General features: G+C 46.0%; 3 protein-coding genes across 5 annotated transcripts in view; 2 read left to right on the plus strand and 1 right to left on the minus strand.

The window, feature by feature from the left end:
- The window catches only part of icmt (isoprenylcysteine carboxyl methyltransferase), an 8008-nt gene extending 3154 nt beyond the window's left edge, over nucleotides 1-4854 (plus strand). The window contains exons 4-5 of the mRNA XM_046057183.1: nucleotides 1486-1703; nucleotides 2994-4854. Of these exons, the coding sequence (XP_045913139.1) occupies nucleotides 1486-1703; nucleotides 2994-3173 (398 nt within the window). The 3' untranslated portion in view covers nucleotides 3174-4854. The remainder of the gene's footprint in view (nucleotides 1-1485; nucleotides 1704-2993) is intronic.
- Nucleotides 4855-11357: 6503 nt separating this feature from the next.
- Nucleotides 11358-14636, plus strand: LOC123975714 (60S ribosomal protein L22-like). Of its 2 annotated transcripts, none has more exons than XM_046057413.1 (4): nucleotides 11358-11464; nucleotides 11984-12091; nucleotides 12225-12349; nucleotides 14440-14636. In XM_046057413.1, the coding sequence occupies exons 1-4, from the start codon at nucleotides 11402-11404 to the stop codon at nucleotides 14582-14584; spliced, it is 441 nt and encodes a 146-aa protein (XP_045913369.1). In that variant the 5' UTR covers nucleotides 11358-11401; the 3' UTR covers nucleotides 14585-14636. The 2 variants fall into 2 exon arrangements, with proteins under 2 accessions (XP_045913369.1, XP_045913368.1); XM_046057412.1 differs by having other exon boundaries at nucleotides 11438-11464; nucleotides 11981-12091.
- Nucleotides 14637-15474: 838 nt separating this feature from the next.
- rcc2 (regulator of chromosome condensation 2) lies at nucleotides 15475-23645 on the minus strand. 2 transcript variants are annotated; one of them, XM_046057333.1, is made up of 13 exons: nucleotides 23472-23645; nucleotides 22189-22401; nucleotides 21198-21291; nucleotides 19491-19634; nucleotides 19256-19387; nucleotides 19033-19121; nucleotides 18214-18328; nucleotides 17776-17942; nucleotides 17470-17650; nucleotides 17243-17348; nucleotides 17060-17132; nucleotides 16893-16970; nucleotides 15475-16517 (listed from the first exon to the last, which is right to left on the minus strand). In XM_046057333.1, the coding sequence occupies exons 2-13, from the start codon at nucleotides 22384-22386 to the stop codon at nucleotides 16413-16415; spliced, it is 1482 nt and encodes a 493-aa protein (XP_045913289.1). In that variant the 5' UTR covers nucleotides 22387-22401; nucleotides 23472-23645; the 3' UTR covers nucleotides 15475-16412. The 2 variants fall into 2 exon arrangements, with proteins under 2 accessions (XP_045913289.1, XP_045913290.1); XM_046057334.1 differs by lacking the exon at nucleotides 23472-23645 and adding an exon at nucleotides 22905-23357.
- Between the last annotated feature and the right edge of the window lie 677 nt (nucleotides 23646-24322).

Genomic DNA, 24322 nt, shown 5'->3' on the forward strand with positions numbered 1-24322 from the left:
GAAAATTAGAATATTACTTAAGACCAATACAAAAAAAGGATTTTTTAGAAATGTTGGACAACTGAAAAGTATGAACATGAAAAGTATGAGCATGTACAGCACTCAATACTTAGTTGGGGCTCCTTTTGCCTGAATTACTGCAGCAATACGGCGTGGCATGGAGTCCATCAGTCTGTGGCACTGCTCAGGTGTTATGAGAGCCCAGGTTGCTCTGATAGTGGCCTTCAGCTCTTCTGCATTGTTGGCTCTGGCGTATCACATCTTCCTCTTTACAATGCCCCATAGATTTTCTATAGGGTTAAGGTCAGGCCAGTTTGCTGGCCAATTAAGAACAGGGATACCATGGTCCTTAAACCAGGTACTGGTAGCTTTGGCACTGTGTGCAGGTGCACACAGTTTTCACTTAATCAAATAAATACATGAAGAGTAGGGCTGGAAAATAAAACCATAACAATTATCGCAATATATTTTTCAATAACGATACAACAAATGATCAATAAATCTTCAATAGATGTTTTATTTAAGATGTTTTGTCGAGGAAAAAGGACTGAAAGATTTTAATTTTTACTTGTGCATATTTTGTTGACAAAGATTTTATCATGATTGTTTTGAACATTCTGCCTCAGATTTGTGAAGTGATCCACTGTTTGGCCTCAAGGGTTGACCAGAAATAAGAGTTTTAACCACAACTAACCACCAGGTTTCTTCAACTTTCACTCAGGAGCAAAAATCAGCCTTTAAACTCGAAAGAAATAACGATTTGATACTTATCGTGATAATTATCGATACTGAAAACTTTTTATCCTGATAGCATTTTTGGCCATATCGTCCAGCCCTGATGAAGAGACTACAGAGCTGCAGCTGGAAGTCCTGGAACTGGCGACCTCAACACTCAAAACATTTGCTGCAAACATCACCACTTTTCAGATACTTAACAAATCCTTTTTTATTCAGGAACAAACATGCGTTTTTTCCACACAAACCCTTCTGAACGCTGTGATACTTTAATGGGATGTTCTTAGTTTGTCTGTGTACACTGGATCTGTCCCTATCAAACCATAAATAAATATCAGTGTCGCCTCTGGGCCATTAAAGGAAGTAATGCGCCTCACTTCCCAGCACCCTACTCTCTTCCATTGGCTTGCACACCCCTGTAGTTGGACGCTCTGGGAAAAAAAAGAACAAACACAAAAAAAACAGGTGACATAGTGACAGATCAGCTGGAGATATACAGGTAGACAGAGGAACTCTCTGAAAGGTCAGAGGGACTGCAGGTGGAGCAAACCTGAATGTTTTACTAGTTCGTTCAGATTCCTTTAAATCAGTCTTGACTGCATTTCACACTTAGTTGTTCAGAGTTTGAATGTTTTCATGGAGTCAAACAGACAGAAGCAGAGGTCCCCACGTAGCCTACATGACCTCTGAACACGCTGTGAGACTTTCCATGTGTCCATCTGTATTTAATCAGCCTGTCCTCCTCCTCAGAGCTGAAGCAGCAGAACTGGCTGAGCCTCGTGGGTCTGCTCATGGTGCTGTGTGGTGAGGGTCTGCGCAAGGCAGCCATGTTGACGGCCGGCTCCAACTTCAACCACATTGTCCAGAATGAGAAGGCTCAGAGCCACGTGCTGGTCACCAGCGGGGTCTACGCCTACTTCAGACACCCCTCCTATGTGGGCTGGTTCTACTGGAGCACAGGGACCCAGGTGAGCTATAGCAGCAGGGCGGTGTCAATATGTTTCTCTAGTTTAGATACAGAGGGCTGGCTGGAGACAAAATACAGTGTCATTTAAAGGGTGTTCCAAAATATGGTACTGTACAATCACAGATAAGGCATGTAGCTGGTAAACGAGTGCAACATTAAAACTGTAGGCAGCACGAGCTGCAGCATGGTTTTGCATATTTTATGACTTAATGAGGGAAAACCAGTGTGATAAGTGGGCGTGGCCTGTATCACTAATGGGGCTGAATGTCTAAATTGCATTTGCAATTTTCTAATCGCATAAGCTGCGATTATGCACTGGTCACATGACACGCGAGAGGAAAGCAGTCTGCAACTTCATACATTACACTGTACCTTGACTTGTTGCTGTACAATGGCTTTAAGCTTGATAGAAGCTGACACTACAGAATCTTCAGTGTCACACAGAGAATGAAAGTACCACCCGCCACCCACGGGTAACTTGGTGGTGGGTGAAATCTTCAGGACCGGAAAAATGCACAACAGAAAGACGGGTGTCGTAAGGTAAGCTTCAAGTTGTTTCAAACCAAACGCACAAGTCTGAAAGAGGCCCAGTCTGGATCGAGTTACAGCCTGTGCACTGCGTACCAGCATCGGGGGCTGCGGGGGAGGAGGGGAATTGTCAGAATTACTAAGTTTGTATATTAAACACAAGAGGCGTCACGTGATTTATCTTTCGTTGGCTAACTTTTGAACTGAACCTCAAACTGAGTATTTTTTGTTTGCTTACTGGGATACAGAAAGATGGACTGAGATTCGGACTCATTAATTGGTGGTTGAACTGTGGGTTTTGTATTGAGCTCTTACTATAACACACTGGTGACTTTTTCTTGTCTGTAGGCAGGACTACCTGATGATATTATCATTATTTAATGCCATGACTTGACTCAAATGATCTTTCTCATATTATTAAAATTTGGTATTTCTTCTCTACCATTGCTCATAATAATAATAATTCATGCATCACCTAATTTCATCATAACACAGGCCACAAGAAAGAACAGTGTATGTTTAATCTATCTAATGTGTTGGTCAGATTACACACTGATTTACTGCTTGTCTGTTTTGAATTATACAGAAGGTAAAGAGCTTATATTGGAGAGCAACATTAGTATAAAAAAAATCACAACTAGATTATTTTCCAAAATTGTTCAGACCTAATCAGTAAATACTACAACCCTGGGGATATAAAGAGATGATGATAGCGATGGCTTGCTTTGTTTGTAAAGAGACCTGTCCCCGTTTCCTGCTGCAGGTCATGCTGTGTAACCCGGTGTGCATACTGGGCTACACGATAGCCAGCTGGAGGTTCTTCCGGGAGCGGATCGAGGAGGAGGAACTCTCCCTCATCCATTTCTTTGCCGAGGACTATGTGGAGTACAAGAAGAGGGTTCCCACTGGGCTGCCCTTCATCTCAGGCATCCGCGTCAACTAGGCCCAGGATCTGGATGCTGGGCGTAACAGACTTAAAGCACTGGAGCAGGTCGAACCTGGTGGTGGTGTCCGCTATGGCGGCTGCCCTCTGGAGGGGAAGCATGCAGCTGGCTGAGAGCCTGTAGCTCACAGAGACCGCGACAGCCGGGACGGCACCAGGCAGCTGGGCTGCTGTTTTTCTACCAAATTCCAGTTAAAGACCAGACAACCTCCGCTGTACTACACTTATCCCAGTAACACCCACTCATCTGTTTCACCTGTGTTTCTGTTTGCATGCTTTGACCATGCTGAGTGTTTCCTGCTCCGGACTTCAGAGGAAGCTCTCGAGTTTTAATGGCACAGGAAGTTCACCAGGTTTCTGTAAGGATGTGATCATTAGTGTCCCTAGTTTAGTCAGAGTTCACTATTTTAAAACCTAAGAAATGCTTAAAGGAGTACTCTTCTGAAATCTATGCTTTTAATACTTATCCTGTCAGAGCTCTTCACAGACCTGGATCGCAATGATCCAGTCTAATCAGGTCTGTAGGGTCTAGTTGTATTGCTGCAGGTCTCAGATCTGTGCAGATCTCACAGTGCCACAGCTCCACCACAAGTTGTGTATTCAGGGTTCAGGTGGTTTACAGTAGGGTATTCCTTAAGTGTCCCACATAATGATGTCTGATAGTGATGATCATGAATGATGAATTTTTCCTCAGAATCCTTAAGTTAAATAATATCAGGGTCTTGAGACTGTTATTAAAATGTAGTAATCACGAACAGGAGGTCTGACGGTGGCCTGATGTGTCAAACACTTCCTCACGGTGCACTGTGAACATGAAGTGACTGTTCCCAGCTGTGTTTCATGTCACAGACATGTTTCTGCTGCAGCATGATGGATCACTAGCTGGAGAGCGTTGGGTCGACCTCCTCCTGAGCACCGTTTGACTTCCTGTGTTTTAACTTATGAACCAGTATTTGTATTGTTGATGGAGCACCCTGTCCTCATGTCATCGGCACGCTCGCTCTGTTGGAAACCAAGCAGATGAGCTGTGTGCAATCAGGGGGCGACGGAGGCTGACCCTGCAGCTCTCTCTCTCTCTGATCCGTCACAGTGCTACTGTCCACTCTCCGAACCCCGACCTCACTGTGAGAGAGAAGGTCTGTAGGTCAAAGTAAAGCTGTGTGTGTTAATGAAACCTTCAGTGTTTAGAGTGTTTAGAAAAAGGCTGCGTCTTCAGCAGATTGTCCCATTGGCCAACTCTCACAACAAATGAAAAACATATAAATGATTCATGTCCTGTGTGGAACAGAACTGAATAACACAAGGACGAACTCTAATTATTCCCACAGTGAAACAATGAGAGGAAAATGGACGAACCAGAACATTTGATGTGTCAACATGTTAAAGTGACGTCCGAGATAAAGAGCTGGGCATCCCGGTGGACAAATGTTGACCAATAGCACCATCTACTGAAGACTGTCTGATGCGGGTAGAGAGAGTGCGCGTGCGTTTTAAAATGACACTTGTAGCATGTGTGTGCACTGTACAGGGTTAGATAATGAGACTACAGGTATGGCACACCTGAGGTGAGCTGTGTACATGTGTTGAGCTTTGTCTCTGGCTGATTTACTGTGCAGTTACTCACTGAGCAGAGTTTCTCAACACCACTCGTGTGAAATAAAATTAAGGCGGTTATTAAAAAGGCTCTGTCTTTATTACTCATGATTTTAGGTGTTCATGGGATGTGAACAAACTGTACTGAGAGAAGATTTACAGTTATGCTCAAGGAAAAGTAAATCATTACGTTAAAGGAAATGGGTATTGTGTCCATGTTAAAGTATTTAACAGCAAAAAAGTGAGCTTCAGTCACCTGATTTTCTGGATGAAAGCTTACTTCTCTGAACATTAATGAAGTAAACACATGCAGGAGACCTGTGGGGTGTTTGATAAAGAGAGACTGCTAGTTACAGTAAGGCTGGCTTATTTTCAGGAAATTTATTCCATGTAGGATGTTTAAACACTGTAAAACTTCAATTAAAAGCCTGGTCCCAGACAGCTGTCCCTTTTGCTGGCCTGAGGCTTGCACTATGAAGGGAGTTTAACCTGCTCAGTCCATTGTAATAAGAAGAAAATATGGAGGGCACAAGGCTAATCTGAGGAAAAAACTCAGAAGTTCAAGATTAAAGTGGTAAATTTACAGGGAACAAATTATTACAGTTAAGAACTTGAATATTCTCTGACAGTCAACATTCATGAGAGAAGCTTGTCAAAGAACCAGATTGCTTCATTGTGCAAGGCTGCAACACACTCACACCTCCGCACTTTGTTATGCCCTCCGTGGAAAATTATACATATCAGTCAGATTTAGCAATGAGGAAATACTTGTGATTTCAGCCTACAATCACCATATTATCAAACGCAGTGGCTTGTTAGAGACTAGATAACTGCAACTTTAATTTCAGGGAATTTCCATGTTTCCTTCTTGTAAAATTACCACTTTCAACTAGGATTATTTTTCTCGGATAATTAGCCCTTCAATCATTCTCTTCATTTTACAGAAACGGCTCAAATGGTTTCTTTAAAGATGTTTTTGGGGGATTTTCGCCTGGATTCGTGACAGGGCCGTGAACAGACAGGAAATGTGGGTGAGAGAAAGAGGGAGGGGGGATGACACGCAGCAAAGGGCCCCCGGCATGGCTGCTATGGTGAGGATTCAGCCTTTGTGCATGGGGCACGCACTCTAGTGGTGAGAAAACACCGGCATCCCAACAGTTGAGATTTACCAGTATAGGTCAAAAAGAGAGATTGAGTGAGCTGAGTGAGAGCTCTGTGAGTGCAGCGGTCTCGTGCGGATTTGCACAATGAGTTCTGGAGCAAGCCCTTCTCAGCACGCCTGACTACTCCTCCGTTCCTGGATTACAGCAACGTTGCGGGGGTTAAGGGATTCGGCTAAGGGACGATGCCCCGGGTTGAGGATGCTTTGGCCAGCTATCTCTCACCCGGCCTTGCGTCCTTCCTTAAAGAGCCGGCGCTGCCCACCAAGCCATGTCGCATTACATCTGCGCTGGTGGGCAAGGCTTACATGGCGGCGGGCCGGGCTGGTGCGAGCCTGCACACGATGGCGGTACTGCAGGCGTACCAGGCCGACCTGTTGAGGGACATGGACCAAGGAGGGGGCCCCTCTGAGGAGGATGTCGCCGAGCTCCGCAGAGCTACTGATCTGCGCTCCGGGTCACCAAGGAGCTATCCCGCCGTTTCAACGCTTGGGACGCGCTAGCCACCAGCGAGCACACGCCGTTCTGCCTGCCCCGAGGGGCCGCAGTCGGAAGGCGTTCTGGCTCACACACCGTGGGTTGTCTGCGGTTTTTCCCTGGCGAACCTCCGCTCCAGGGTGCCGTCTGGGACCTACGCACGACACTGGCCACCAGCCCCTTGGCAGATTTCGCAGAGGCTTGGCGGAGCCTGGCGAACATTTCCCCATGGATCCTGCGCAGTAGTGAGTGGGTACAGACTGCAGTTCCGGGTCCGCCCACCCAGGTTCAACAGAGTGAACTAGACTGCGGTGCACCCAGAGCAGGGCCCTGTGTTGGGACAAGAAGTTCGCTCGCTGCTGGAGAAGGGGGCCGTGGAGCTCGTTCCCCCGCCAGCCAGGGAGTCCGGGTTTTACAGCCGGGTACTTCGTAGTTCCCAAGAAGGACGGAGGGTTGCGTCCGATTTTGGATCTGTGGTGCCTGAACTGGTCTCCGAGGAGATTCGGGTTCAAGATGCTCACCATCCCCGCCATCGTCTGTCACATCCAATCAGAGGATTGGTTTGTCACGATAGATCTACGAGACGCATATTTCCCTATCTCCATCTGTCCCTCTCGCAGGAAGTTCCTGAGGTTCGCCTTTGGGGGCGCGGCGTACCAGTATCGGGTTCTTCCGTTCCGCCTAGCACTCTCCCCTCGCACGTTCACCAAGTGTATGGATGCAGCTCTGGCCCCGCTGAAGCTCCAGGACATCCCCGTGCTGAACTACATCGACAACTGGCTCATTCTGGCCCGGTCTTGGGAGTTGGCTGTTAAGCATCGAGATGTCGTCCTTGGCCACCTTCAGCGTTTGGGGCTGCGGCTCAATGCAAAGAAGAGCGTGCCGACACCCGCCCAATGGACTACGTTCCTAGGGGTGGTATGGGACTCAACATCAATGCGGGCCCAACTATCTCCTGCACGCGTCAAGTCCATTTTGTCCACGGTAACCGGGGTGAAGCTAGGCTGCACCATCACAGTGAAACACTTTCAGACGGTGTTGGGTCTCATGGCAGCTGCATCCAGCGTAATAGCTTCAGGCCTGCTACATATGAGAGCCCTGCAGTGGTGGTTGAAGACCAAGATGTTCTCCCCGAGGGGGAACCCGTTCCGTCTGATACGGGTTACGAGCAGGTGCCTTCGTTCCCTGTCTGTATGGAAGAAACCTTGGTTCTTGTCAAAGGGTCCCATGTTGGGGGCGCCATGTCGGCAGACAATTATTTCGACAGACGCCTGTGGTGCAGACGTGGCCGAGGGTGCGTCTGTATGCGTTTCCCCCAGTCGCTCTACTCCTGGTTCTGGAGCGGGTCTGTCAGGATGGTGTCAGCCTACTGTTAGTAGCCCGTTTTGGCCGGCCCAAGTGTGGTTCTCGGACATCCCTCTGAAGGAGGGACCTGTTGTCTCAGGCGGAGGGCCGGGTCTTTCACCCTTGCCCCGCCCTGTGGAGGCTGTGGATCTGGCCCCTGAGGGGGTGCAGTTCCTTGAGGCGGGCCTGACGGCGGGAGCGGTCGAGACTCTGCTCAGCTCCAGAGCTCCATCCACGAGGAGGACATACGGCCTGAAGTGGAACGTGTTTTCCACCTGGTGTGGAGAACAGGCGGTAGACCCAGTTACCTGCCCGGTAATTGCAGTACTGGAGTTCCTCCAGCACTGTTTCTCTGCTGGCCTTTCCCCACCCACGCTCAAGGTGTACGTGGCTGCCATTACGGCGTTCCACACTCCTCTGAGGGAGGGGCCTTTGGGGAGGCTCCCGCTGGTCGTGCGCTTCCTCCGTGGAGCCTGGAGGATGAGACCCGTGACTCGCTCCAGGATTCACACCTGGGAACTGGCAGTGGTTCTCAAAGCGTTGGCGGAGCCCCCCTTCGAACCCCTGGAGTCGGCTGAGGCCAAGCACCTGACCCTTAAGATGGCCTTTCTCCTAGCTATCACCTCTCTGAGGAGGGTGGGGGATCTCCAGGCACTCTTGGTGTCTCCTCAATGCCTGGAGTTTGCCCCGGGGAAGGTCAAGGCTGTCCTGCACCCCTGTCTGGGCTACATCCCTAAGGTGCCGTCCAGTATGGCAGGGTCTACGGTGCCATACAACACAGTTCGAGTTCCCTCGAAGGGGAACGTCTCGGGTTACGTATGTAACCCTTGTTCCCCGAGAAGGGGAACGAGACACTGCGTCGGTCCGCCACGCCTCGCCCCGCCTGGAGCTCCTTGCTTCATAGCAAAGAGCTGGTTTGTCCTGTGTGCCGGCGTGCTTTATACGCCGCCAGTTACACCGTCCCACGCTATCGTTCGAGCAACGGCAATAGGATTGGAGTAGTTTCATTAATAATTCAGCCCTGCCACGCCTAGAGGCGTTCCCATAGTGTCGTCACCGACGCAGTTCGAGTTCCCCTTCTCAGGGAACATGGGTTACATACGTAACCCGAGACGTTATTTTTGTCCCGCTACAGTGACCACAAGTGTTTCTTTTGTCCCGCTGCTAATGTGGTGACTTTCTCTGCATTGCAGCATTTATTAAAACATGTTTATGTCAAAAATACCAACAGAATATGCCAATAGCGTGGGTCAGAAAGACAGAGGTCTGATTCAGCCAGATGTTTATGAGAAGGCGTTTCTGGACATCTCTATTAGAAACATTAGTCTCAGGTCAGCTGATAAAGTCTCATGCGATATGCCATGCGCTTTGTTCAGATAATGCAGGAGGAGGGCAGAGATAATTGGGGAGAAGACTAGACCACAGGTACAGATATCATTATTAAGTCTTCTCCTTGGACTAGGAAAGGAAGCTGCATGCTTATATTAAGAGAGCGGCTGATATTTATATTTTAGCCTGTCTCCTAAGGAGGTCAGTTTAGTAGGTGTTAGTAAAAAGCACTCAAAATGCAGATCATTCATACTGTTCTTACTAAAACAATTTTAAATTAATTTCAAAATGTGAAATTTGTATAGGCCTATTCTGTAAATAGCTTTTTAATTTTTATCTTAATTTTATAGTTTATTTTCATTTTTGTCTTATCTTTCTAAATTATGTTTCTGAAACTGCTACAACATGCAAATATTCCCATGGCAGGATCAATAAAGTCTTATTTTATTTTAATCATGTCAGGTTCATAAACAATGTCCATCTAAACATGTCCCCCCTGTTTTAGGTGCACACATTTTCATATTTATATTATATATTTATAATATATCCTTAATATAATATGAAATATTCTAAACAATTCAAGTTTAGGCTGTCAGGTTACTTTTGAAACTAAATATTTTAAAATAAAAATGTAATTAAATTTTTGTTTTTTTAAAGATAAAGGACAAAAGAAGATTGCAGTTACACATTAACAAGGTCACAGTCATGTTTATTTATTAAATATAAGGGTGGTAACACAAAAAATCTAGCTTGTATTGTTATTGTTGTACTTAGCTGACGGGGTCGAAAGTAACAATGCCACATGCTTAAAGTGAAATTATACGGAAGTCGTTCTACATTTGTACACAATACCACCTGATATTGATAGACCACACCTGTGAGTTAGTGGCCACAGCAAAAATATATCACTGTCTGAAACATTATCTTTTAAAATCAGGTTTTTCTGAAAAATGGTACTTTCGCCCCTGCTCTCCCCTACAGGGAATTCAGTGAAATCCCCGACTTAAACCTTAAATCAGGACTACGTTTCAAATCACACAACTATCTTCTTCCAAATGAAAGGTTTAACTGCACTGCCGTGGCCTTACCAAGCTCATGGTGGCTAATATTAGCTAGCTACTGTTAGCTTTAGATGGCTATGTTGTGCTTATTACTGAGTAGGTTAGCTGAAGTTAGAACTTCTTATGTTCACACTGTAATATTTCCCATTATCCATACACGTGACCACAGAAACAGCAAGTATTAATCAGACAACAGCCCAATAAAGAACTGTAATAATACTGCAGTAATGTTATTCCACAACATGATATATACTAGTAAAGCACTGACACATGAGTACTTTTTACTTTGATTTAGTTTACTATCTAAGTTTTACTTAGATTGTAGTGGAGTATTTTCACAGTGTGGTGTTGGTCCTTTGTTCCACTGTATGTGATCCTCCACCGACCTGCAGTCAGAGACCAGTGAAGTCTCTGCGGGACCAGGTAAGAAGCTCCACAAAGCCGACCCGGAGAGTCAACTGTGAGGATCCACCCGGACCAGGACCAGAAGAACATGGTCCTTTGCTGCTTTACAGGCCCACCTGACCCTCTGGAGGAGTCCACATCCATCTGAGACTCTGACACCTGAATAGACTTTGACCACTCTGAGCAACAGGCCGCCCATGTCAACCCTGTCAGCCCATAAAAACAATTCACCTCTACCTGTACTGTACTGGTGTAGTATGTCATAGTTACGTGTATACTGCAGAATTGGGAGATATCAGTAAACAAAGTAGTGGTAGACTGATATCTGGCATTTTAGGGTAATTGATACCTGCACTCACGAGGCCGATATTATAAATGACAGCAGCTCTAATCGCACAGCATTACTGGCTAGGGTTAAATATATAGCCTATAGTTATACTGTAGAGAATAATTACTTCTGACAAACTGAACTTCGCTCTCCTTTAAATCCCAGCCACTCTCTGAAATCTACAGCAGAACCCAAAGTTTCTGTTTCATTAATTAATAAAACATCTGAAACATGTTTCTCCTGAGAGTACATGGAGATTAGACTGCACTCTGCAGGAATAAGGGATTATACAGGACTTTTTTGTGATATCTGCATTAGCTATATTTCCTGCATTAGCTATATCAGTCGACCACTAGTTTGTTGTTGTGAACAACAACCAGCCTCCTTTCTGTCCCAGATTCTTTCCTTCTGTGAACTGTTAGATTTAGTTTCAGTGTCTTTCTTTACATATTTTAGGCTCTTTTTAAAAATAGAATCCCGGTTTGTTAATCAATCTCAGATTCCATCTATAATTCGGCGTTCGATTAGTGCATGTGCACGCATGCGCACGGCCTGCTCTTCCTTTCTGCTAGCTTCTCCGCCATGGCGCCTATTGTGAGTAAAATCTCGTGTTCATAAAACCACAGAAAATGCAGATATTGTTGAGTGAAAGCCGGAGAAAACCAGCGGGATGACAGGGCGGTGTTGTTCTAACAGTCAGGGGCAGAATGTAGAGGTCGGATTCTGGTTTAAAGTGTTTTTATAAGCACAGATGCAGCTGAGCTGTTCTGTGGCCTGTTGAGCTAACGCTAGCTAGCAGCGTCGGTAGCATCACCACGTTGTGATCCTGTCCGGTCTCTGCAGGACAGCAGGTCTGTTAGATCCTGTCCGGGTCTCTACAGATCTGTTTGAGCCTGTCCGGTCTCTGCTGGTCCGGGTCTCTGCAGGACAGCAGGTCTGTTACGTCCTGTCCAAGCCTGTCCGGTCTCTGCAGTCTGTTAACAAGCTGCTGTAGAAGAAATGTCTATGCTAGCTGTGCAACCTGAATGCGTGCGCTTATTGAGCACCAGAGTCCTGCTGGGTCAGTGGACCCACTTGTGCAGACAGGTAAATAACCTGTGTTTCTGTTAGCAGAAGAAGCAGAGCACCGGCAAAGGTGGTAAGAAGAAGAAGCAGATCCTGAAGTTCACCCTGGACTGCACACACCCTGTTGAAGATGGCATCATGGACGCAGCCAACTTTGTAAGTCCACCTCAGAGTCCACCTCAGAGTCCACTGTCCTCACCTGTTTTAGTCAATTTTCCACAAGTTAACACAGCCAGCAAGCAGACAGATATTGGTTCTGAGCTTGTGTGTGTGTGTGTGATGTTTCCAGGAGCAGTTCCTTCAGGAGCGCATCAAGGTGAACGGGAAAGCCGGCACCCTGGGTGGCGGCGTGGTCTCTATCGAGAGGAGCAAGAGCAAGATTACAGTGTCCTCCGAGGTGCCCCTCTCCAAAAGGTAAGACACACTCGACACTTTTGTCCTGCACTGTGGCAAGGCTGTCCGAGTCCAAAGGCTCTGAGACGTGTGGGGTTTGGAGGACACTCGTGCATCACGATCACACACTGCCAGTTTCCACCTGGTATTAACGTGGACCTGGATCAGGTGCACATGCATCAGATCACATTGGAATCTGATCTCAGTCAAGTAGGTGACATCTGTGAACTACGGACACATTAAGAAAACGAACTTACCCAGCATGCTTAAATGTGACCTGAGTCCACCTCTTCCTGTTAGCTGTTAGCGACAAGTAGCAGCAGCTAGCAAGGCTGCTCTGGCTCCACCCACCTCATCTGCATAATACAGTCACACTGCAGGTAACGAGAACACCTGTTGATGGCAGGTGTCATTATCCGGGTGACCACATGTTGAACCTGGTGGAGATGGACAGTTGGAGAGGTCCCTGCTGATGTTAAGACGGATGGATGATTGATTGATTGGGAGGTGGTGCAAAATGTAGTGAGGATTTCCTGTCCTCACTATTAACTTCCTCTAAATAGAAAAAGTAGTTTGTGGAGAAACAGAAACAGCGGTGATGAATAAACACTGCCGTACAGGAAGCGGTGAAGCATCAGCTGTGTGGGGCTTCCTCACATTCACACTGAAACCAACATTGTTTGAACTCAAATGGGGTTGTGTCTGAAAGGGCCTTACTGAGTCTGTGTTCAGACTGCCAGCCCAAAAATGTTTTAGCATATGTAGATAGATTTTTGCAAGTCAGATCCGATCCACATTTTGGATGCTAGAAATGAGATTCCTGTCGGGTTTCTCAGTCCAGACACTGATTTCAAAGTGTCTTTTGCGTCACGTGATGACCACGTCAGATTCCAGACTGATGGAAGAGCACCAGAATCTGCTCGGACTGTGCAGCTGCGACCAAAGCCTACACGGATGGTTCCATGTAGGCCCAAAAATGAGGTCACAATCCTACGACATCCCGTCACACGTGAGATGGAACCATCACGTTTAGATGATGAGGAATCCAAAAAACCTGTTTGGCCATCAGTGACGCTTTGTTGGTGTTAAGATGTTTCTGCTGTCGCTCTACATCATTAATCTGCGTCTTATGGTGCTCAATCATTCCCAGTGGACCCTGGTGCCAACAGTAAGGAGCCATGTAGTCGTACTACACAGGACTAAAATTGGCTTCACTGATCTTCATTCAAACCTGCGGATTTGTATGTTATGTTGGGTGCGTGTTGGAAAGCCACCTCATCACCGTACGTTGATAGCACAGCAACCCACACTGACATGTTGGTGATGTCGGGACACACAAATCATTGTAATCACTTACAAATAACAGAGTGAACCTGGGATTCATAGTTTATGCGACTGTGTAGCCTTAAAAATAGATTTTCATTTGTTTTCACAGACGCCTGGTGGTAACATGTCACTGCCCGGCGTCAGTGAAACGCTGGTGAGAGCACAATCTTGGCACAATGGTCGAATGAGTATGGAATAGTATTTTTGGTTGAAGTGATGTTCCTAGTGCAGACAGTCTGTCTAAAGATCTGCTTAAGAATCAAATGTGATTTGGCTGCAGGCTGAACAAAGTGTTAATAATACAACATGTAGACGTGAACGTGTGCGTTTAAACACACCAGCAGCTTCACTCTCAGAGAACGTGATAAAATATGAAGCTTCTGATAAACTGATCTGACTCAGAGCTGCAGGTACACCGTTCACCTCCGGCCTGTGGATCAGTGAGCTCTCCAGCTGGTCTGTGGATTCTGTGAGCCAGGCTAACCGTTTCCCCCTGCTACCAGTGTTTGTACTAAGCTAAATGGCTGCTGAGTAGCTTCACATTTACAGTACAGACATGAACACGCATCAGTCTAACTCCAAAATGTCAAACTTTTCCTTTAAATGAAATAAATCTGAGTTTCATCAGCTGAGAGATTAAAACATTCAGGGAAGCATTCTATCAAGTTTATTGCTAAACACATTTTCCTGGAGCCTAAGCTTGTTCTGTGGGGCTTCTCCCTGCAGCTTCATACCTGTACTGTTTGTGATTAACATGAGTCTGATGTTTTCTGTTTGTGCCTCAGGTACCTGAAGTATCTGACCAAGAAGTACCTGAAGAAGAACAATCTTCGTGACTGGCTGCGCGTTGTGGCGAACACCAAGGAGAGCTACGAGCTCCGCTACTTCCAGATCAACCAGGACGAGGAGGAGGAGGAGGATGAAGATTAAATCGACAATTCATCTGATTTTGTACATTTAAATAAACACTGTTTACAGTACAGAAGCTGGTGCCGGGTGTGGTCTTTGAGACTTCAGGTCAGCTGGTAGCTGCAGGCTGAGTTCTGCTGCTCACACCTAAGACATGGAGCTCAGGTTCCACCTGTTGAACACTATGAAATGGAGGTTAAAATAGAGACAGGGTCAGCACTGAACTCAGACCGGTCTCTCAGCTTGTGTCAGAGCTCTGCTCTGCAGGTGCATCTGAAAACAGATGAGTGTATATATAGAATAGAGTGGAAAGGTTCACTGTGAGCAGCAGAACCAGATAGAGGTCAAAGGCTCAGGAATCAGCTGATCAGAGCTCTTCTCCTGTGGACATTTCTGTATTATAAACATTTTATTTTAAATTTATTCTGTTTTAAGATACTGGAGTTCAATGTGCTGCAAGTTGTAATAAGCAAGATTAAAACAATATTTCACTGTGTGTAATGGATCTAGAATATATGAAAGATTCACTTTTTGAATAAAATTATAGCATGAAAATGATCTTAATATCATCAAATTATACCGCCATGTGAAAGCAGGTTTTAATCACCATGAACATTATACATTTTAAATATGCTTTGCACCTTCCTCGGAATTCTCTTCTCCCCACAGTCAGACACACAGGAGGCCTACACCTCAGCTAAACACACCGGCTGGCCCCGGCGGCAGTAGGTGAGCCGCCGTCCAGCCCGATGTTTCAACGTAGACATCGGCCAACCCTAGCAGGTGGACCTTTGAGAACGTCTATTCCCAAGATCAAGCATGAACTTCTGGCTCAGTTAGAACCTGATAAATGAACTGGGCGTTGATCAGCGAGCAGTTGACGTAGCAGAAGTGGAGACAAAGAAAACAAATGAATTCACATGAATCTTTATTTAACCATTTCAATGAAAAAAACAATAACCCAGAGAAATTTCACCATAAAAAAAGAATGCAGTACAAGTAGCAGAGAACACATCTGCTGTGTTTAAAACAGGCCACACCCTCCTTCCCAGCATGCCCTGACACACCGAACCAGACAGCAGTGCTGGTCCTGGAGCTCTGACCCGCCTGTGGAACCATCTGAGTGTTGGAAAAGTTGATATTACTCAGACTACCAGAGACAGGAGCTCACAAAAGGGGTGGCGTTGGAAGGACGGAGGCGTGCGTCCTCGATGCAAACGAAGAAGACAACAAAAGGAATGTAACGTCAAGTGGCGTTCACAAACTCAGAACATCATCAAATCCTGATTTAATCTGTGGCAGCTGCACGCACACTGCCATGAACAACACAAAGAAGACTCCCATACCCTGAACGTACGCGTAGAAAAAGGCACAGGTATGGAGAGCGTTGGTCTCTGAAAAAACCCTCAGTAGGAAAAGCCTGAGGGTCCTGCTGTAGCACCCGTAAACGTGACAAACAATGTTATCGATTCAAATACTGCAACAAAGAAAACAACAACTGAACACATGGAGTTTGGCTGTATTACAAAATAGAAAAGGTGTTTTAGGAAGCGTGGCTGCTGGCTGTGAAGTGCTTGGAGCAAACTGTTGCAGGTTTGCTCGAGGTGGAAATGGAGATGACCGTTCACTGAGAGAGCTGGACCATCCTGAGGGCCCGTGCGTCTCCTGTCCGTTTGATTTCAGTGTCCAAATTTGTGTGGAGCCAGTTTGCTGGTAGTTGAGATGTGTGGATATCCAGCACCTCCCCCCCCGAACTCAACCGTCCCACCGGTGCGACGAACAGGCTAGGTGTTCTGGTTCAGTCCCTGCTGCGGGGAAAGGGGTGGAGGTGCTGCTGCTGGCGGCCCCGTCAGATTGTTCGGGGGTTGTACTCGGGCAGCTTTTTCAGTCTCTCCTGTTCCTGCTCGGTGTCCTGTCGGGCGATCACCAGAGAGTGAGAGTAGCCCATCACCACCTGCAGACACAACACAACACATTCCGTTCAGATGTCAGGTCTGATGAGACCTACAGACGGACTCTGTCAGACCCACGAGAGCAGGCAGCTGGTCTACTGGAGCCAGGACGCAGATTCTCTTTACACAACATCACCGCTGGAGTTTGTCTGCTATGAGTTTCTATTCTTAAAGTCCAGATGCATCTTTATCTCAGACAGACAAGTTAGAAATGTTGTCTCCACACATCAGCAACTCTCAGCTTTCACCAACCTCCCGTAAACCAGACCTCTGGATTAGAGTGACCTCACTTCCACAGCTGACTGTCAGTCTGGTTTAGGTGTAAGTGATGGATTATTAGGAGCCAATCAGAACTCCTGATTGATCGCTCCACTTACCTGCTCGATGTAGATGCCATCCAAGGTCTTGACCTCCTGGGCGGTGGTGGAGGACTTGGGTTTGTTGTCTCCATATCCCTGAAGGACAAATGATACAAGATCCGATCAGTGCTGAGCTCCTGACAATATTCCCATGAACCGGGTTTAAAAATTGCTTCAGGTCTTACCAGCTCTCCAAACGTGGGCGAGGGGCCCCAGCTGATCGTACTCTCGTCTGCAGCAATGATGATGCTGCTCTTCCTGTTACACACAAACACACTCAGGTCAAACTCCACACAGAGGAAACTACAGCTCCCACGGCCTTCCCCATCACATCTCAGAGAGAGGAGTAAAAGGAATGGAGCACTCACCCACATGACAGACTGCGGATCTTCCAGCCACATAGGTCCTGCACAGCTTTGGGGTACATGGTTGACTCTCTGGAAGTGTTTGTCACCCCCCAGAAGAACAGCCCTCCTGCAAATACAACGCTGATCAGACAAACAGCTTCCTGTACTGCAGACGTTTCTGTGACCGTGGTCCTCAACGGCCTTCGCCTTGGCGGCAGCAGCACTTAAAGAATGTGAAACCTTCTCACCCATCTCGCTGACAGCGAAGGAGCACTGGTAGCCTGTGCAGATCTGACTGGCTCCACGTCCAGGAAAGTCAAACAGTTTGACCAGTCGAGGAACCATCTCGTCCTTCTGCTCCGTGTGACCCAGACGCCCGTAACCACCAAAACCCCAGCTGAACACTCGCTTCTGAGAGTCCAGCACCAGCTGCAACACACACACACACACACACACACACACACACACACACACACACACACACACAGGGTTAATGCTCGACGTTCGTCACAGCAGTCACTGGCCTTCTGTGGAAGGCTACTGTGAGCTCTCACCGTGTGGTTGGCCCCGCAGGCCACGTCTCGGACCACCACGTTGGGCACGGGCATGACCTGGCCGTCCTTGGACTTCTCAATGAAGATGGCGACGCGGCGAGCAATGAGCTCACAGTCAAACTCGATGCGCTGGGCGCGAGCAATGAACTTCCCGTCACTGTTGTGACCTGCAGTGAGACGAGAGGAGGGGTCAGCTGCACACCAATATTTACAGGACAGAAAACCTGATAAAAACAGCCATTTTAACACTTAAATCAAACAGCGCTCTCTGGGGAAAGACTCTGTAATGAAGCTTTTAGATGACCTCACATCATTCACATCAGCTGACAGATGGAGGTGCTGATACCATCTGTGTTAAACTGGTGTCAGCCTCCTGCTGACGTCACCGAGTAACTGAAACACTCTAAACAAAGCAGAAAGCAGACGGTGAGAACGTACCCAGCTGTCCGTACTCCGGGCACCCGAACGAGTACAGGTTTCCTTTGCAATCCACCACCATGCTGAACTCAGCACCACAGGCCACCTTCACCAGGGGCTGGCCATTATAGGAAATCTAGAGGGAGAGAGAGAAGGTAGACTTTAAAGAAGGTGCACCAACAGGTAACGCTTGGTTACAGCTGCAAACACGACTGTAACATGGTGAGTTTAAAATGTGCTCTGCTGCAGGGTCTGATGCTTTCTGGATTCACCCGACAAAGTTTACAGAGGTCAGTACGGCCCATCTGCAGCCGCTCAGTCTGAAGGTTATCAAGGCCAACTACTGGTTACATACTTAAACCAGCGATAACTGACCACCACTTTGTGAATAGTTTCATCATATTGGGATTAACATATTCACAGAGTACGGTCTAGACCTGCTCTTTTATGAAAAGCGCTGTGAGATAACTGTTGTTGTGATTTGGCGCTATATAAATAAAATTGAATTGAAATTGAATTGAATTGATTATTACGCAGCTGGCGACCAAACATCTAGACAGGCAGGATCAGGAGATAGCTGTTGGTTTTCACAGTCGCATTAAGAAAGACAGGCCAATGAACACGAGTAGTTTGTGTTTTCAAAGATTTCATTTACTTGTGCCGAGCAACTTAAGTTGCATTCGAAACATCCGTTCTGAGGAAACGTTACAGTGCCTGCAAACTCCTGATGATATGATCTTTACAAGTTAACGTTAGCTAGCTCCAGACTGCTGTTCATGTGTCCAGCACCTGTTCCCCGGTCTACAGCAGCGTGTGCTCGGTGTGACAGTGATGGCTTACTGGTGCTGGGCTGAGGACTGCATCGGTCTGGTTCCCCTGGCCAAGCTGGCCCAACTTGTTCTCACCAAACGAGTATGCAGTGCCGTCCTCTGAGGAGAGAAGCAGCACAAACACATGGTGAGGTACTATGATGCCAGAGGGTTTCACTCCAACAGTTACCGGAGCCATGACTGAATGAGCTGCTGTGATTGGCTGAACAGAAACACAGCGTGGCTCAGCCTACCTGTGAGCGCCAGGGTGTGATTGCGTCCGCAGGCTGCAGCAACAATCACGTGATCTGCCAGGGCTTCGATTAGTTTGGGGGCCTCCAGACGCTTTGTGTCCCCGTGGCCCAGCTGACCTTTGTCGTTACGACCTGAGGAAGCCAGAAACCAAAGCTCAGAGAAGAACTCAAACACAAACCCGCTGCTGTCTGCTGGGTGGAATGAATGTGCACCTGAACGCAGCGTGTTACTCACCCCAGCTCCACAGCTTGCCCTCGGTGGTCATGAGGAGGCTGTGTGCAGCACAGGGACCCGACACCACGCAGCTCACCTGGACATCATTCAGACACCCGTAGCGGTGAGGACCCCACAGGTTCTGGCCCAGGTTGCGGAAAGCAGCTGAAAACACACAAATGTTCACACACACACCATCTGTCAACACCTGACCACGGAGAGAACACAAATACCTTAATGCATCTTAATAAAGCACAAACCCAGCGGCATGATCATCACTGAGGTCCATCTGACAGCTTATGGACTGAACTGACGGCAAGTTAAATATAACTGACACAGATGTGTACAGGCGGCTCCTGTATTCAGTGTGCATGGTCACTCATGGACTCACAGGCAGAGCTGTGATATAAAGGACCAGTGTGCAGGAGTTAGTGACATCTAGTGATGAGGATGCAGACTGCAGACCCCCTGAACACCCCTCACCTCCCCCTGCCCTTCCAGGTATGTAGGAGAAACTCCTCTGTGGAAGAGGACCCGCTGCCTCTGATCAGAGTCAGTGAACAAACAGGCCTGTACCGACATGTTCCTTCATCACCATGAACACCGAATCAGCCCCACACACACGGTCCTGCTGCCCCAAACACTCACTAAGCTCACTGACTAACAACAGATTTCTCCTGTTTGATTAGAGCAGCTGTTTGAGGAAATGACTGAGCCTTTTAAACTTGAAACTATAAATCTGAAGTCAGACAGCACTGAGGAACTGACAGGTTGATGGTTTGAGTCTGAACATACCACACCAGCCGTCCTGAACATAAAAAGGGGTATTACAGAAAAACGGGTATATTAAGGTATGTAAAAGGCTTTTATAATGTGCACTCTTCTTGTGAGCAGGACTGTGAAAAGCGCGTGACTCCGATCAAAAGGAAGTCCAGTCTCTCTTCATTTTAACATTTAACTCAAAGACAAACTGCTGCTAAATAACTAAAGCTTTATATTTTGAAGTGTACTCCAAAAGAACACATGAAAGTGTTTCTGCTGCAGCATCTCGCCCATCAGTCTTTGTCTATGCAGCTGCTCCTGCTGACACCCCCAACCCCCACCCAGCCTCAACAAAGCAGGTTTATCAGCACGGAGGCGAGGCTGGAAACACGCAGTACACTGGCCGCCCCGGGGCACTGGATCGGGGTGGGGGGTTCACAACATGCATACATATGAATGGACATTACTGTCACAATCAATTGATGAGATCTCGCTGGCTTCAGCACGTACTGCATCCTAAACAAAGACACGTACAACTAACGTCAGACCTGATCCTGCCTGGCTCAACATCTCACCTGTCCATCACAGAATACACCTACCAGCCCCTCTAATGCTCGCTGAGGAACATGTACAGGTGTAATGGTACCAAACATGACAACAAGACTCCAGGAAGCTGCACTGACTGATGTTTGCCAGGAAAAAGTATGGGCACCGAGCTCTCCTTCAGACACACGCGCTGATGCAGCTGAACTCAGAGGCTCTGAACTTCAGTGAGAACAGGCCCCTGAACAGGCTGTTCAGGGGTAAACCAAACCTTCACTTACATTTAGGGATTATAATGGCAGTAAGTTTGACTTTTATATGACAGCCATGAATCACTGTTATTGTGAAAGTTCTTCCGCTCAGCACCAGGTACCTGTCCCACTCTAGACCTGACCCAGCTATTTTTAATATAAAATGTCCTACCTTGTTGTTTGGGCACCTCCTTTCGTCCAATCAAATCCCAGTTAGTTGCGCCAAAGATGAGCAGTTGACCTTTAACCTTTGGGCACTCAAGTTTCTGTAGAAAGGACACAAAGAGGTCAGCAACATAAAAAAGCTCCTAAACTCAAAACACCTAATCATTTCACCAACACAGCATCTGTGATCCGACTGAAGAACCTCCTGACGTTTGGAAAATAACACTTTGGTCATCCTGATTACCAAAATGGAAGACATATATGTCCACACAAAAAATCCCTGTGGACAAGCTGAGGAGGCTGAGGATGACCCTGCAGGTGAACGATGACGCTGAAGCTAGCTTCTGATTCAGTTAAAGGAAACTCAGGTCCAAAAACCACTATGCCTAGAGCGGTCAAATCTGGACCAGTGTCCCAGAGACGCAAAATTTTCTTACAAACACAGTTTCAGATTTATAAAACATTTATTCTATTTGTTAAATAGTTTTAAATGAAGATTTATATTTGTTTCTTTTTTACATGTCGACCACATGAGACCATATAAATCGGCCTTTTTTCAATTTCACAAACAGAATAAAGGTTTCACAAATCTGAAACTGTAGCCTCTTGGGAATAATCTAGTCCAGATCTGACAGCTCTAGTCAGAGTGGTTTTTGGACCTGAGTTTCCTTTAACTTTCCTTTTAACTGCTGAATCAGAAGCAAACTTCAGCATCGCAGGTGAACATGAAAATATTCCCTCTCACCAAAAATCAGATGTTTCCACAGGTCTGTCCTACACAAACACAGGAGCTGGTGAACTGCTGACTCGCTAGCTGGATTATTCTTCTTATACCGTCAGAATCAGGAGATATGTGTGAGAATTTATTGTTGATCATCTATTTTATCTTCCCCATCAGCTTCTTGTCCTGGCAGGAACAGCCACTTGTAGACAGGAGGTCATAACAGGAGCAATAAAGACAAAACCAACACAGTTCTGTTTTTCTGTTTTAAACCCACTATTTTCTCTTTGACATCGTCTGCCACGGTGACGGGCTGCAGACCGGACTTCACAGGCTTGCCGGGCTTCTTGTTGTTCTCCTGCTCAAAGTCGAACTCGTCATCGCTGCTGAAGTCTCTCTCTTTCCTTTTGCCGCTGGCCCTCTTCTTCTTCATCCCACCGTTCCCTGAAACATCAGTCACCTTCTTACGTGGCATTTTATCAATCTGAGGCTGAGTGGGAAAAGAGGAAATGATTAGATTATACAAGAGTGTAAGAAGACACAGTGAAAATGTAATGATCCAGGGAGATACTGGGCCACAGCAAACACCGATATGGAGAAAAATGGGGATATATGGGGATTATTACTTATATATATATATATATATAAAAATGTAGTTTACACATACTTTAAGAATATTCAGTCATATTTGAAGAATAACAAAACGTAGTGAGACAATGAAGATGGCCCACATGAAAATAAAAATAATATAGTTATATAAAAGTTATATAAAAATATGTTTTAAAACTCAGGTTGTGGAAAGATAGACTTTACTGGCTGAAGCATTAACTGTCACCCTTCTGCTTTTCTTTAAATTAACTTTTCAAAACTTCATCATTCAATAATAATAAAAATAACTATTATTCAGACTTTTGTGCCTGTAAAACACAAAGTCTTATGTTAGAGTACTGAATGTGTCTTTAAACCGGCTAACGTTCAAATAAGTACCCTTACGTGATTTAGCAGCTCAGATCGATTATTTAAAATTTGGCCGATTTTCTTTTATCAGCTTCTTCACTGGCTTTGTAATCAATAATCAGACGGAACTATCGGCAGAAACTACAAACAAGTACCGGCGTCAGTCCGTAGCTAGCTGCTAGCTTCATTAGGCTAAGAGCTAACCTCTTCTTTGTTCACATAATGGTTGGGTAGCAGGCTAGCAGCGGTGCTAACCTACAGCATATGAAGTTATTCAGTCAGCTGCTATACCAAAGAGCCTGGCAAAGTTATCATATTAAGTAAACATGTCAGACGGTCTTAAAGCCAGACTGGAATAAGCGTGTAAGATGTTTAAAGAGCTGCATGACAGGGCTCATTAAGCTAACGGCAGCTCGCTACTACTATAAGCTAACAGCCACTCTAAATAAAGACACAACACATGAAACGATGACTACAAAAACTTTTTCACACATTTTCCCGATTGGACACGTTTTAAGTTTAGCGCGCGTTCAGCCTCCGTGCTGTCGGAATATAAAATCTAGCAGTTTGTGTTTTGATGGAGCGAAGAATAAATAGATGTACCGGTGATTTCCTGATTCAGCAGCTCTCTGTCCGTCTGCGGTTTGATTGATTTGAACAAAAGAAGCTGCAGTCTGCCTTCACACACCACGTGGTTCATACAGGAAGCAAAGCAGCACATAGCTGGGACTGCAGGAGAAACACCGGGAGCTAAATCCAGTCTTTAGTGACTGTAGTCTGGTTCTGACAACAAAATTTCAGCAGACCAAGGCAAACTTCAGTCTTTAATGACAGGAGTCTGGTGTTGAGAACAAGACTTCAGCAGACTGGGGCTAAAGTCAGTCTTTAGTGACTGGTGTCTGGTGCTGACAGCAAGACTTCAAACAAACTGAACTTACAAAAAGTTGTTTTGGCACAGGAGAAACGTTAAAACACTGGCATCAAAAATAACCCAAACCAGGAACAAAGAATGAATGTGATGACAAACACAATCTGGACTTTTACAAGCTATTAAAACCTGGAATAAACAATGAAAATGTTTGACTCTTTAATGTTGTTGTATGTTGAACAGTTTATTTAGAAGTGATAAAGATTTAAGTCTCCTCGTAATGAATCATTATTTAGATTAAATGGAAATCACACTTCATGCCAAAACAATGACAGAGGATAACAACAAATAAAAAGACACATTTATTATGCAGATCTTACTAGTTATGTTCCCCTTATACATCTTATGTATAACACAATGCAGCTACAGATGGATCCTTGAGATCTTTAAAAACACTACTTGGATCCACCTGCTTACCTGGTTACAACCATCTCAACATGTGTATTTATTAGGCTACTACCTGTTTATAGTATACTACACAACCTCTATACATTACATTTTATGCATTGTAGTATTGCTCATCAGC

The sequence above is a fragment of the Micropterus dolomieu genome, linkage group LG08 (genome assembly GCF_021292245.1).
Source record: "Micropterus dolomieu isolate WLL.071019.BEF.003 ecotype Adirondacks linkage group LG08, ASM2129224v1, whole genome shotgun sequence".
Taxonomy (NCBI): domain Eukaryota; kingdom Metazoa; phylum Chordata; class Actinopteri; order Centrarchiformes; family Centrarchidae; genus Micropterus; species Micropterus dolomieu.

Coding starts and splice junctions, on each gene's coding strand:
- rcc2 (XM_046057333.1), bottom strand. CDS start 22,386: ATGCCACGTAAGAAGGTGACTGATGTTTCAGGGAACGGTGGGATGAAG. Junction 17,943..18,213: donor CCCGGAGTACGGACAGCTGG/GTACGTTCTCAC, acceptor GTCTCACTGCAG/GTCACAACAGTGACGGGAAG. Junction 16,518..16,892: donor ATGGCATCTACATCGAGCAG/GTAAGTGGAGCG, acceptor TTGTGTCTGCAG/GTGGTGATGGGCTACTCTCA.
- LOC123975714 (XM_046057413.1), top strand. CDS start 11,402: ATGTGCACGCATGCGCACGGCCTGCTCTTCCTTTCTGCTAGCTTCTCC. Junction 11,465..11,983: donor TCTCCGCCATGGCGCCTATT/GTGAGTAAAATC, acceptor TTCTGTTAGCAG/AAGAAGCAGAGCACCGGCAA. Junction 12,092..12,224: donor TCATGGACGCAGCCAACTTT/GTAAGTCCACCT, acceptor TGATGTTTCCAG/GAGCAGTTCCTTCAGGAGCG.